This window comes from Eleutherodactylus coqui, chromosome 6, assembly GCF_035609145.1.
Source record: "Eleutherodactylus coqui strain aEleCoq1 chromosome 6, aEleCoq1.hap1, whole genome shotgun sequence".
Taxonomy (NCBI): Eukaryota; Metazoa; Chordata; class Amphibia; order Anura; family Eleutherodactylidae; genus Eleutherodactylus; species Eleutherodactylus coqui.
The window spans coordinates 647,060-661,697 of record NC_089842.1 but is presented as its reverse complement, the minus strand read 5'-3'; the positions used below and the strand labels follow the sequence as shown (position 1 = coordinate 661,697).

At 52.6% G+C, this 14,638-nt stretch overlaps 1 protein-coding gene across 1 annotated transcript in view; it reads left to right on the top strand.

The window, feature by feature from the left end:
- Positions 1 to 14,638, top strand: part of DSCAML1 (DS cell adhesion molecule like 1) — a 334,339-nt gene that overhangs the window by 227,108 nt on the left and 92,593 nt on the right. Inside the window, exons 6-8 of the mRNA XM_066606025.1 lie at positions 1,429 to 1,704; positions 1,828 to 2,124; positions 11,159 to 11,431. Of these exons, the coding sequence (XP_066462122.1) occupies positions 1,429 to 1,704; positions 1,828 to 2,124; positions 11,159 to 11,431 (846 nt within the window). The remainder of the gene's footprint in view (positions 1 to 1,428; positions 1,705 to 1,827; positions 2,125 to 11,158; positions 11,432 to 14,638) is intronic.

Sequence of the window (14,638 nt, the reverse complement as noted above, 5' to 3'; positions counted from 1 at the left end):
CCGTGTCCTACACAGGAAGTGGAGGAGCAACGCGGCGCTCCCACGTTACACAATGGGAGTAGAGCTGGCGCCCCCACTTTCTCCTCTGGCTACCAATGACAACATCCGGCCCGCTGCAGCCAGGCGGACGATCATCCATCAAAGAAACCTTGAATACGCCTTTAAAGAGGTTGTCCCACCGATAGAAGTTATCCTCCATCCATGAAATAGGAGAAGTACGTTCTCGAGAATGGAGGTCTTGAAGGTCCCTGTATGCATGGAGCAGCATTTAAGTATTTGTGCTGCCATTCATGTTAATGGGTCAGCTTGGCTATATCTAGTAGTGAAAGAGTGGTGCTGCGCAAGACTGACCGCTGCTCCATTCACTTGTGGTCCTTGAAACCTCTGTTCTTGTGAACATTAAAGTCCCAACGGTTTGGCCCCCACTGACCAATTAGCTATGCCTTCGCCATTGATAGGGCATAGCTTCTGTTGGTGGGACAACCTCTGTAAGTCTTCTCTTGGCTCAACATATCCTGAGATGACATGGACTGCCATGTTAAAGAACAGCCGCTGCCCGGATGCTCCCCGTCATATGGACGGTACATTTAATGGTTTCTCGTGCATGTGATGCATCAACTTTGTCACCGGAGAATCTGAAGTCCTTTACAAAATTCAAGCAACGTGGATGGTGGCCAGACTTGTATCTGGACATTTCTGGATCCGGTACGTGACGCCAATTGCATATCCCACCAAGTAACAAGAAGTTAGCTGCTTTTCTGTAGGGCACGTCGTTGTGTGGATGTGTATGAACAGTCCTGACAAGAGAAGCAGGAGGACTGAGACAAGTGTGATATTGTTCAGTGGCATTTACATGGAGGCTGGCAGGCGTCGCGCGGCGGAGGGCAGGTGGCATGCCGCAGGATAAAATCACAGCTCAGGTTGAAGGGAGCCGTTATCTGATGGCAAAAGAGAAAGTTCTTAGAAGAAATAATGGAAGTGGGTTTGCAATATGTGCAGCTTCCTTCCTCGCGAGGAATCACTAAAAACCTCTGAGTTGGGTTAAATTTCACTATATGTTAAAAAGTCTCACATTTTGTCTCGCTCCTTATTCTGGGCAACAATTTGAGACCTTATTCGATTTTTCCACTGTTCTCAACATGCCTCAAAAAGGTGGGCAGAGAGACGCAGACCCCCATGGCCTCACGGGTCTTTGCTTCTAGCCGCTGTAGATTTTTGACATATGAACGTCCAAAGATGCGCCATATTTAATAACAGTCACACGGCTCTCAATGAATTTGGCGCATCGTTCTCCATATTAAGTCCAGCGTGTGAACCGCCAGTCATAATGAATTCCCCTTTGCCATCTCCCTTCAGAGGACGCTCCGCTCGCCGCACGTCTGTTGTCTGAAGTGTTTTATTTGCCTTTTGCTTTCTCTCCTTTCGCAGAAAAGCTCCGCGTCACTTTAACACCCAAAAAACTGAAAACCGGTATCGGTAGCACCGTCATCCTGTCCTGTTCCATCAGCGGCTCACCGGGCTACACTGTCAGATGGTTCCGCAACACAGAGCCCATCGAAGCGGATGAGTTCATCTCCATACGAGGGACGGATAATGAAACTCTCGTCATAAGCAGCGCCCAGAAAATACACTCTGGCGCTTATCAGTGTTTCGGAAGTCGTAAAACACAGACGGTCCAAGACTTCGCCATTGTGGTGCTGGAAGGTGAGAGCGCTACATTGCCGATGACCTGTGATGCCGCTTCCAGGAACATACAGCCCGTTACATCCCATTGACCCGGCGGGCATCACACTAAATAATAATAATCTCCTCCTTTTGTCTTCGCAGATGGGACGCCTCGCATCATTTCTTCATTCAGCGAAAAAGTGATGAACCCCGGGGAGCCATTTTCTCTTATGTGCTCTGCTAAAGGAGCTCCGCCCCCTACCATAAGCTGGACTCTGGACGATGAACCCATCCAACGCGATTCAGCCCACCGCTCCAATCAGTACACCGCGTCAGACGGCAGCACCATCAGCTACATGAACGTGAGCAGTCCACAGATCCTGGATGGCGGCGTCTACAGATGTTCAGCGCGCAACTCTGTGGGGACTGCCGAATACCAAGCTCGAATAAACGTAAGAGGTGCCTGTCCTACTTCTACATATCAGAATAGGGTCTGTGAAGCCTCGTTGGGCGCGTTACCTGGGAACCTTCTGTCTTCTTACGCCTCTGCACGCTTCTTCCATCACTTCTCTTATCCTTGTAGGACTTATGCACACGGCCGTATGGAGATGCTCTCTGCAAGAAGTAGTCCTTGTAGGGCAGAATACCAGCATACATCCGCCCCATGGAGTATGCCAATGGATGAAACTGGAGACATAGACAGTAGGCGCTCCTATACAATCGCCAGTCTGCTGTGTGCATCAGCCCAAACCTTCTCTTCACCTTCCTTCATGTGTATAACAACATTTGCTCAAGACGTCCATCACCCATTTAGAAAAACCAAATGTCCCCTTAACTGCTCGGTCAATCTACTAGTGGATAAGTACATGTAAATACAGGCAGCCTTGTTAAAGAGCAAACCCAATCGGAATCGGCGCGGTGCACAACTGGCGCTACCCGCTGTGTCCGGCTCCAAGCAATCGCTGCGAAGGCATTGAGCAGCTTAACCATCGCTGCAGGGGGGGGGTTAGCCTTGTTGACCAATAACTCCCACAAGAGAAGAAGGTCCATTCAGAAACGTCTAAAACCACTAAAGTTACCGGGAGCTACTGCCAGCGCAGACTTCCAAGCAGTAATGAAGCAAATTGCCTGATTGGGCATCTGGAAGGCCGTTCATTTGGTCCGTTTTACTCCCTTTCTAAGGCCTCCTGTCCACGGCGAATTTTCACTACATTCCCCGCAGCGATAATCCGGCTGTGCGGAATGCAATGAAAGCTCTCTATAGCATTGTTATGGAGAGCGCAGCCCCGCTGTCCACGAGTGGGGAATCATAGCGATTCTCCACTCGCGGGATTTAAATCGCAGCATGCTGTGAATTGCCGCTATTCTCCGCGGTGAGTCTGTCTGTCAGATAGGCTCAGCACGGAAAGCCATTAGCTCTCACCTGCTCCGGGCGGCGGAGATCTGCCGCGGGATATCAGTACGCCCATGGACAAGAGCCCTTAGTGTGAGACCGCGTTTCATCCTTATATTGTCGCCTCTGCTTCATGGACTGCAGATAACTTTCTGTTTGGCATCATTATTACTAATCTCCAAGCAATTATCCGTCTTTTATTTATCAGTTTTTAGAAGTCTGCGTGTTGAGAACCGTGGCGCCCGCACTGCAAGCAATTGTCGGCAGGAAGCATCTGGGAAAATCTAAGGTTGTGTGGAAAAGCAGCGCACATACCAAACTTCTGCGTCAAACAAACCCCTTCATAATGCAGATGTGCTGATGGAGGGGAGGAATGGAGACTCGGGACCCCCAAACTAATGATCAGTGGGGCCCCAAGCGATCTAACATATAGGACTGCTCCTGTGGACAGTTGACAAATCTAGGTTGAGGAAGTAAGGGTGGCTGGGACCTTATACATCAGATGGCCAAGCTCTCAAAGAAGCCCAACATAGTGATCATGGGAGATTTTACCCATCCAGACATTTGTTGGGAATCTCTCAGGTAAAAGTAATGGATCCAACAGATTCTTATCCGCTGTTGTGACAACTTTATCTTCCAGAAGGTAGAAGAGAAAACAAGGGGATCTGCTATCTTGGACCTAATTCTTACCAACAGGGAGGGAATGGTTGAGGAAGTAAGGGTGGCTGGGACCTTAGGAGGCAGTGATCATTATATCCTTGGATGTTGGATAACAAGGGAGGAAGACCTGAGAAGACTCAGACCTCAAGGGTGGATTTCAGAGGGCAGATTTCAATGGACTCAGAAAGAGGAAGAATCCAATGGCTGGATGTTCTTAAGGACAGAAATGTCCCAGAAGGTCGGGAAATATTGTGGAATGAGATTCTCAAAGCACAATCGTTACCAATCCCTAAAAGGAGGAAGAATGGGAAGCATTTAAAGAGACCAGGATGGATGAACACAGAACTTGTAGACATGTTAAAGAGGAAGAAACATATGTTTATCAAATGGGAAGGGGGGGAATATCTAAAGAAGAATATAATGCGGTCTGCAGAAACTGTAGGACAAGTGTCAGGAAAGGTAAAGCTTACAGGATGAAAATGGTGAATTGGTTAAGAATGATGTTGAGAAGGACAGACTTTTAAATTACTATTTTGTATCTGTTTTCTCTCAGAAAGTAGATGTAACATCAGCTGATCTTCCCTGTGCTATTGGGGGAATAAAAGAATGCAGGCTATCTGTAAGCAGAGAGATGGTGAGGGAACACTTAGCTAACTTATATGAATTCAAGTCTCCTGGTCCAGATGAATTACATCCTAGGATACTAAAGGAAGCAGCGGAGGTAATTGCTGAACCACTCGCCATAATCTGTGAAAATTCCTGGAGAACAGGAGAAGTCCCTGAAGATTGGGAAAGGGCAAATGTTATCCCCATCTTCAAAAAAAGGATCCAGGAAACTACAGGCCTGTGAGCCTGACTTCTATACCGGGAAAGATCTTTGAACAAATTATTAAACAGCATGTATGCAAGTACTTGGATGAGAATGGAGTAATTAACTAGAGCCCGTGCGTCCCCGCACATAATGGCTATGGTGCTACTGCACCGGAGCTAGTATTGTTAGCAGTCAGTGGGGAGGCTGCAGGAGATTTCTCTCCTCTCACTTCCCTGCCCCTCTCCATTAACATAACACAGCGGCCGTTCAGTACTTAACAGCTGCTATTTACACTGAGCGATCAGCACCATAACTGAACGGCCACTCTGTTATGTCAATCTAGAGGAGAGAACTCCCCTCCTGTCACCCCACCTCCCTGCTGGCCGCTCTGTGAGCGAGCCAGCACTATTAGCTCCCGTGTCGGAGCATGGGAGCGAGGACTCACAAGGACAAGTGTCAGGCATCATTTGCCCAAATTCGTCCGGTGTAAACCCACCCTTAGTCTGACCTCATCTGGCACACTTTGTCCAGTTCTGGGCACCCCACTTTTAAAGAAACATAGACAAACTGGAGCAAGTTCAGAGAAGAGTCACCAAGATGGTGAGCGATCTGCAAATCATGTCCTATGAGGAACGGTTAAAGGATCTGGGAATGTTTAGCAGAAGAGAAGGCTGAGAGGAGACTTAATAGCTGTCTACAACTATCTGAAGGGCCGTCACAGTGCAGGGGGGATCAGCCCTATTCTCATCTGTACAAGGAAAGACTAGAAGCAATGGGATGAAACTGAAAGGGAGGAGACATAGATTAGATATTAGACAGTGAGGGGATCAATGAGTGGAACAGGCTGCCACGGGAGGTGGGGAGTTCTCCTTCAATGGAAGTCCTCAGAGGCCGGACAAATATCTGTCTGGGATGATTTAGTGAATCCTGCACTGAGCAGGGGGTTGGACCCGATGACCCTGGAGGTCCCTTCCAACTCCACCAGTCTATGATTCTAGATGGGGAAATCCCTTCAAAGGGCTCATCCGGGATTTGGACATTGATGTATATCTTTAAGATAGGTCATCAATATGAGAATGACTCTCAGCACCATGACTGATCACTTGCTTGAATTGATTGGTCACATGGCGTGAGAGCAGCTCAGTTGCATTCAGGTACAGTACCAGGCACCACCACTACACAGGGTACAGTGCCGTGCCTGGTATAAGTGATGAAGTGCAACAAATTCCAGAGCTCCTTCAAGCAGCTGATCTATGGGGATGCTAGGAGTCCGATCCATCTTAAGGATACGCCTACATCCAGGATAGCCCCTTTAATGCACTGGTTTTGTCTCCTAGCTGGATAATTGGTGTTTTTTGGAAGAAGCAGATCTGGGGAACGTTCTGACATTTTTCTGAGGCTTGATGTTGCTGGACCAGTCGCCTTGTATCCCAGTCTTATGCATGGCGTAGTGACAAGTCTTAGCATCACCTCCATGATCTATGAAGTGATTGGTTTCTATGCTCGCCAAATGCTCTCAGGCATTGCCTCTAAGTAATGTCTCCTCCAGAAGGAAGAAAACTGGGTCTCTAAAGCCGCCTGCAGCTGCCGTTACCATCCGGTAGACCATCCGTAATTTACTGTGTGACCCAAACCAGATCTCTGCTGAAGTAAGCCTACCCTTCTGGGCTGCTGGTTAGCATGGTTCTGTTGTGGAGATCACCCGCTGTCATAGGACTCCATGAAAGTCCCGACACCCACTGCCACCCAAGTGGTGGGACAGAAGTCTTCACTTTGTAGGTCCAGATCTTCTCTCACGGAACCCTCTATTGGGGGCCAAGTGGTAGTTAGGTGTCTCAGTGGGTGAACGCTTGTAAGCCTCTCGCTGCTGCCACCTACGTGTCCTTTTTGTGCTTACTGGCCAGATGCTTTTAGGCCGCCTGAATTCTCGCCGCGGGACCCGACCCCAGCCCCTGCAGGGACGAGCGCGTACTCACCCGCGCCCGGCGGCCCCGGCTCTTTCATGTGCCGGGTGACGGGCAGCTGGCGCATGCGTAGACCGGAGCCGGCGGCCGGGTGAGTGACGTTTCTGTGCGAGGCTCTGCGAGCCCCGCACAAAAATAGGACATGCCGCGGTTTGTTTGCCGTGCGACATTTCGTGCAGCCAAACCGCGGCCGTCTGCATAGGAGTGCGTATTGTAATGCACTCCTATGCAGGCTTTGAGCGGCGGAAATCCCGCGGGAAATCCCGCCGCGGGATTTCCGCCCGTGTGCAGGTGGCCTTAGGATTGTAGATTTTATTGGTGTTTTTTAGACTGTCCTTACACGAGGCTGTAAGCTGGCGGGCACTGTCTCTCCCGTTTTGCTCATACACGAGGATGTCAGCTGGCAGACGCTGTCTCTCTAAGGCCACCCATACATGAGGCTGTCAGCTGGGGGACGCTACCTCTCCTGTTCCACCCACACACAAGGCTGTCAGCTGGCAGACACTCTCTTCCTGGCCGCCCACACACAAGGCTGTCAGCTGGCAAACGCTGTCTCTCCAGTGCCGCCCATACACGAGGCTGTCAGCCGGCGGGTGCTGTTTCATCTGGTTGCCCATACACAAGGCTGTCAGCTGCTGTCTCTTCTGGGCCGCCGATACACGAGGCTGTCAGCTGGCGGGCGCTGTCTCTCCCGTTCCACCCATACATGAGGCTGTAAGCTGGCGGGCACTGTTTCTCCCGTTTTGCTCATACACGAGGCTGTCAGCTGGCGGACGCTGTCTCTCCTGTTCCACCCATACACAAGGATGTCAGCTGGCGGACGCTGTATCCCCCTGGCCACCCACACACAAGGCTGTCAGCTGGCAGACATTCTCTTCCTGGCCGCCCACACACAAGGCTGTCAGCTGGCAAACGCTGTCTCTTCAGTGCCGCCCATACACGAGGCTGTCAGCCGGCGGGTGCTGTTTCTTCTGGGTTGCCCATACACAAGGCTGTGAGCTGGCAGCTGCTGTCTCTTCTGGGCCGCCGATACACGAGGCTGTCAGCTGGCAGGCGCTGTCTCTCCCGTTCCACCCATACACGAGGCTGTCAGCTGGCGGACGCTGTCTCTACCATTCCGCCCATACACGAGGTTGTCAGCTGGCGGACGCTGTCTCCCCTGTTCTGCCCATACATGAGGCTGTCAGCTGGCGGATGCTGTCTCTCCTGTTCCACCCATACACAAGGATGTCAGCTGGCAAACGCTGTCTCTTCAGTGCCGCCCATACACGAGGCTGTCAGCTGGCGGACGCTGTCTCTACCATTCCGCCCATACACGAGGTTGTCAGCTGGCGGACGCTGTCTCCCCCGTTCTGCCCATACATGACGCTGTCAGCTGGCGGAGGCTGTCTCTACCATTCCGCCCATACATTGAGGCTGTCAGCTGGCGGACGCTGTCTCCCCCGTTCCGCCCATACACGAGGCTGTCAGCTGGCAGACGCTGTCTCTCTCGGAATGCCCATACACGAGGCTGTCAGCTGGCGGACGCTGTCTCTCCTGGGCTGCCCATACATTGAGGCTGTCAGCTGGCGGACGCTGTCTCTCCAGGGCCACCCATACATTGAGGCTGTCAGCTGGCGGGCGCTCCCGAGCCGCCAATGCACGCCTGGCTTGGCTTTGTATAGGGATGTGGTTGCTGCCAGGCCTATCTCCCCACAATAAAAGCATTGGGCATGTGAAAATCCACCAGCCGGCTCCTTATCTCCCCAACATCTACCCTTGTATAGGTCGCCACCTCGAGAAATCCCGGCAACAATCTTATCTTCAATCTGTAATGACTCTAAAGACTGATATTAGCAAATCCGTGTAATCAAATCCAGAGTGATTCATAAATCTGCTGCGCACTTACCATCAAATATCCCATTGTTAACCGCCCGCTCAGCGTTCCCAGACGCCAGGCTTGCACCTAATTGACCTACAAATTGCTTCTTCAGGGCAATGAATGGGTTAACTGCAGCCTCCTGGAAGATTGGCTTCGGCTGTGAGGTCCTTGCTCAGTGACCTCCAGGAATTAACCCCATAGAAGTAGCACAGGGGTGCATGAGATCGGTCTGCCGGGACAGCGCTGCTTATCTCCTTGTTGTGCAGACACTGCCAGCTTCCTTGGATGGGCAGCTCGTCCTGCCAGCTCTGTGCCCACCGTTCCCGTTGGTCCTGAATGTCAGAGCGACGCTTCCTCCAGCGCTTCTTGCAGTTCAGCCGTCGGTATGAGAAGCTTTTAAGTCTTCACTTTTCTCCGTCCTCCTTCTATCAGCCACGTCTTCTCAGTCCGTAGGATCTGAAGATTCGTCTGGAATGTGTCTGTTTGGGGCACATGGGTGGCATTAAAGCCACTGAAGACCACAGCGGTGAATGGTGGGGGGCTTCCTCTTCCAGATTCTGCATTGGTCCTGTTCAGAGTAGCGGATTCCCCAGCAGACAATAGGGGGCGCTTCTGGGAATAGACCCCTTCTTAATAACGTCCGCCAACCCATTTCGGGAGTGCCACGAAGGTCTGTGCTGGAGCCCCGCAGGTTCCTCACTCATTTCCATTCAGGCTGCTTTCACACGGGTGGCAAAATCGTGCATTTGTCCTGCGATGCGAAAGCGTGTAGTGCAGCCCGCGCCTTCCAGTGGCTTCCTTCACATTAGCCATGTTTTCCCTGATGTGCCATGCTCCATATGTGAGCGATATGCAGGGTTTTTTTGTAGCCCATGTTTCCCTGTGGAGCCTGCTTGTTTATCACATAACAACGCATGAACTCGCAATTTGTGTGCGATGCGATACATTTTTATTATTCCCTACCCCAAAAATAAGCCCTAGCTGCATTCCCTAAGCTAGCAGGCGCGGTCCGGGTCCTCACGCTGCCCTCTGGAGCTCCGCCGGGCATCCACAGAGGATCACCTCCTGGTTGCAGGTTTCATAAATCCCGCCTCCAGGAAACGTTGGCTGTGATTTGGTTTATCTAGCGTTGCATTGATTGGCTGAGCAGAGGTTGAAAAACCAATCAACAGCCAGCGTGATGTGGAGGCTGGATTTATGAATTGGTCAATCAATGCCGAGGCTCAGCCAATTCATCAATCCTGCCTTCACGACGCATTGGGTGTGATCCTCTGTGGGCGGACGAGGACTGCAGGGCGCCCAGCGGAGCTCCGGAGGGCAGCAGGAGGACCCGGACCGCGCCTGCTAGCTAAGTCTTTCTTTATTTTTCTGAGAATGCAGCTAGGGCTTATTTTTAGCATAGGGCTTAACCTTCTCGCAATAAAGTTGTGCAAGTTTGTCACGGGCAGCAGAAAACGCATCGCTGTCACTACAAACCAGCAACATCACCACAATTCTGTTGTAGCGATATCGCTGTTGCCCATGTGAGAGAGGCCTCAACCACAGGATGAAATAACGCTGCATGCTGCGGATGTTCCCATCACCGTAAGTGAGGTCCATCCAGCCGCTGCAGAACGTAAAGCGTTGGTGTCTGGATGTCCTCTGCGTACTCTTTCATCCCTCCATCATCTCCTCCATTCACTCTTTCATCCCTTTGTTATCTCCTCTGCACGCTCTTTTATCCCTTTGTTATCTCCTCTGCACGCTCTTTTATCCCTCCATCATCTCCTCTGTCCGCTCTTTTATCCCTCCATCATCTCTTTTGCACGCTGTTTCATCTCTCCATCATCTCCTCCATCAGCTTTCATCCCTCCATCATCTCCTCTTTTCATCCCTCCATCATCTCCTCCATTCACTCTTTCATCCCTCCATCATCTCCTCTGTCCGCTCTGTCATCCCTCCATCATTTCCTCTGTCCGCTCTTTCATCCCTCCATCATCTCTTTTGCACGCTGTTTCATCTCTCCATCATCTCCTCCATCAGCTTTCATCCCTCCATCATCTCCTCTTTTCATCCCTCCATCATCTCCTCCATCGGCTCTTTCATCTTCTCTGTCTTCTCTTCCATCCGCTCTTTCATCCCTCTATCATCTTCTCTGTCGTCTCCTTCATCCCTCCTTCCTCTCCTCCATCTCCTCTTTTATCCCTCCATCATCTCCTCTGTCCGCTCTTTTATCCCTCCATCATCTCCTCTGTCCGCTCTTTTATCCCTCCATCATCTCCTCTGTCCGCTCTGTCATCCCTCCATCATCTCCTCCGTCTGTTCTTTCATTCCTCCATCATCTCCTCTGTCCGCTCTTTCATCCCTCCATCATCTCTTTTGCACGCTGTTTCATCTCTCCATCATCTCCTCCATCACCTTTCATCCCTCCATCATCTCCTCCATCTCCTCTTTTCATCCCTCCATCATCTCCTCCATCGGCTCTTTCATCTTCTCTGTCTTCTCTTCCGTCCGCTCTTTCATCGCTCTATCATCTCCTCCGTCTGCTCTTTCATCCCTCTATCATCTTCTCTGTCATCTCCTTCATCCCTCCATCATCTCCTCCATCTCCTCTTTCATCCCTCCATCATCTCCTCCATCGGCTCTTTCATCTTCTCTGTCTTCTCTTCCGTCCGCTCTTTCATCCCTCTATCATCTTCTCTGTCGTCTCCTTCATCCCTCCTTCCTCTCCGTCCCTCTGATGACTTCTGTCGTTCTGCCCCTGCTGCTGCTGTATCTGCCTGCTTTGTGTCCACCTAATGTCCGTCCCCCGCACCTCACTCCAGGACCACCTAGCATCCGTCCCATGAAGAACCTGACCGCCGTGGCTGGAAGAGACAGCTTCATCCACTGCCGGGTCATCGGCTACCCCTACTACTTCATCAGCTGGTACAAGGACTCTCTGCTGCTCCCCGACAACCACAGGCAGGTGGTCTTCGAGAATGGGACCCTCATGCTGAGCGACGTCCAGAAGGGAATGGATGAAGGCGAATACCTCTGCAGTGTCCTCATTCAGCCCCAGCTGTCCATAAGCCAGAGCGTCCACATCACCGTGAAAGGTCAGAGGGCAAGTGGGGGGGGCAAGGAGACTGTACGACTAACGCAGTGACTGACCCTCAGCACATAACAGTATTCTACCTACAGCCACACGATAGCCGGGGGAGGCCAGGAGGGCCCCAACTACTAGACCTACAGCCACATGATAGCCGGGGGAGGCCGGGAGGGCCCCAACTACTGGACCTACAGCCACATGATAGCCGGGGGAGGCCGGGAGGGCCCCAACTACTAGACCTACAGCCACATGATAGCCGGGGGAGGCTGAGAGGGCCCCAACTACTGGACCTACAGCCACACGATAGCTGGGGGAGGCCGGGAGGGCCCCAACTACTGGACCTACAGCCACACGATAGCTGGGGGAGGCCGGGAGGGCCCCGACTACTAGACCTACAGCCACACGATAGCCGGGGGAGGCCGGGAGGGCCCCGACTACTAGACCTACAGCCACACGATAGCCGGGGGAGGCCGGGAGGGCCCCAACTACTGGACCTACAGCCACACGATAGCCGGGGGAGGTCGGGAGGGCCCCGACTACTGGACCTACAGCCACACGATAGCTGGGGGAGGCTGGGAGGGCCCCAACTACTGGACCTACAGCCACACGATAGCTGGGGGAGGCTGGGAGGGCCCCAACTACTAGACCTACAGCCACACGATAGCCGGGGGAGGCCGGGAGGGCCCCAACTACTAGACCTACAGCCACATGATAGCCGGGGGAGGTCGGGAGGGCCCCAACTACTAGACCTACAGCCACATGATAGCCGGGGGAGGCTGAGAGGGCCCCAACTACTGGACCTACAGCCACACGATAGCTGGGGGAGGCTGGGAGGGCCCCAACTACTGGACCTACAGCCACACGATAGCCGGGGGAGGCTGAGAGGGCCCCAACTACTGAACCTACAGCTATACGATAGGCGGGAAAGGCCGGGAGGGCCCCAACTACTGGACCTATAGCCACACGATAGCCAGGGGGGTCGGAAGGCCCCAACGACTTGACCTACAGCCATACGATAGCCGAGTGGTCGGGAGGGCCCCAACTACTGGACCTACTGCCCCACGATGGCCGGGGGAGGCCGGGAGGGCCCCAACTACTGGACCTACAGCCCCACGATAACCGGCAGGGCCCCAACTACTGGACCTACAGCCCCACGATAACCGGCAGGGCCCCAACCAGGACTTACGTTAAAATGTTTTCTGCAACAAAAATAAAGTATTCTAAAGAAATTAAAATGAATAAGAATTGAATAGTAGCCTAAACCGGGAGCCCCCCATCCAGCGCTGCAGCCCCTCAGTACCTGCTGCAACCCAGAGGAGGCCATATTGAACCACTCACAGACTTCAGTGGTCACATGACTGCCCGCCTCTTCCGGGTTCCGGGAGGGGGGCTGCGGTGCTGGAGGCCAGAATAGGCAAGTATTCCATTTTTTTTTTTAAGCTTAAGCCCTTTCAGTTTTTTGTCCTAGCTTCCCCTCTTTCTTCCAAGTAACAGCGCCACCTTTGCTCTCAGGTTGTGTGTGGTATTGCAGGTCAGTCCCATTCACAACCCATGGATGGCCTTAGGTTTCTCTTAGTGTTGGCGCACGCGGTGCAGATTTGTTGGGGATTCAATGTGCAGATTTTGCAACAGAAAATGCAGCAAAGAGATTTGAATGGATATTCCGGCAGGTAGATTGACCTCCGAGCGGAGCGAGGGGATTACTGCTTCCATTCACTGACAGGATGCAGAGAGCTTTGTAACCTTTCAGCATCTAAAGGGCCCGTACAATCAGCAGTTCTCCCCATCCGCAGGAGACTTCACAGGGGGATAGCCTGATGATTGCTGGGGGGCTCACCGCTGAGACCCCCACCGATCTGTAGGATGGGACTCCCCTGTCCCTTCTCAGTCTCCTCCTCCCTGCGGGGGGCGCAGTAACCCTACAGTGAGGAGGCCACGGGACCCTCACTGATCAGGATGCTTACCCCGGATATCCTGTGGAGAGGGGGGAGGGGCGCTGCAGCCCCTCTATGGGTTATCCCACAATACATAAGGTAGGTGATAAGTTTGGTTGTTGGGACCCCCACGGTGCCCCCCTCTGATTGGAGTTATGGTATATGAGCGCTGCCATTCCATTCACAGTCTGTGGGAATGCTGGAGACAAACAGGTCCGCTATCCCTCATTCTGTGCGCAATTGTTGCTTCATTCAAAAGGGGGGCACAGGAGCCGCATCCTCGTGACCTTGGGGGGCTCCAGCTATCAAACACCAGTTTCACCTTAATAGCTGTCGGCTGATGACTTTAGCCCCCAGCACAGGAACGGTCCGTTGGGCAAAGGGCAATAAGCAGCTACCAGAGAGCCGTGCCGCAGCTTATCTCGTTGCTCGGCGTTGATCTTTCCTGCAGTGTCATCATTCGGGGGAGAGTTGGGGGTCCTCATTCGCATGCGACAGTCCGCTCCGCTGAAATCTGCAGGTTAGGCCAACTTTTTCCTAGTGGGGCCGGTATGTCCTGATCTTATGGGGGCGTGCTGATTCGGGGGAGCCGCGGAGTAATCGCACTGAAGGGAGAGCTCAGCGACCCGCTCAGCTCTGCTACATTTACAGCAGATAAGACGTGTCGCTGCGGAATGTGAGGTGTAGCGAGCGGCGGCCGTCCAGTAAACATGAAGCGCGAGGTCTATCGGTGTATTAAAAGAATTGCGTTGTCCGTCTGTCCGCCTCCGTGCCGCGCAGCCCCCTCCTCACCCCGATCTGTTTCCCTGACAAGCCCCAGCGCAGAGACCTGCTGTGTAAACACGGCGTATTAATGCCCGCCGCCCGCCTCGCTGCCCTCCGCACTGATTGTTGGGCTCCCAGATCTGCCGGAGACTTAAAAGCTTCTCCAGCGCATCAATTATTCAGGAGCTCCGGGGAGAGATCCTTCCTAATGAATAGAGCGAGAGGCGGGCTGAGATTGTGCGCGGCTCCCTCTGTTGCTCCTCAGGTCGCTGCATCATCAGAGACCCCTCGCGCTCCTCACACCTCGGCTTTAGTACATATTCCACACCAAATAACAAGTCTTGAGCCTCTTGTCTTGTAACTCTGAATTGTGCCGTTCCTCTGTTACTCCTCCTAGAAATGTCAGCTAGGTGTTACCAGTTGGGCGCGTCCTTTCGTAGTTTCACCACCGCCTTCGCCATCAGCTGAATCCCGCAGGCGGGGCCCCTTAAAAAACAACCTTTATTGATCTGTAG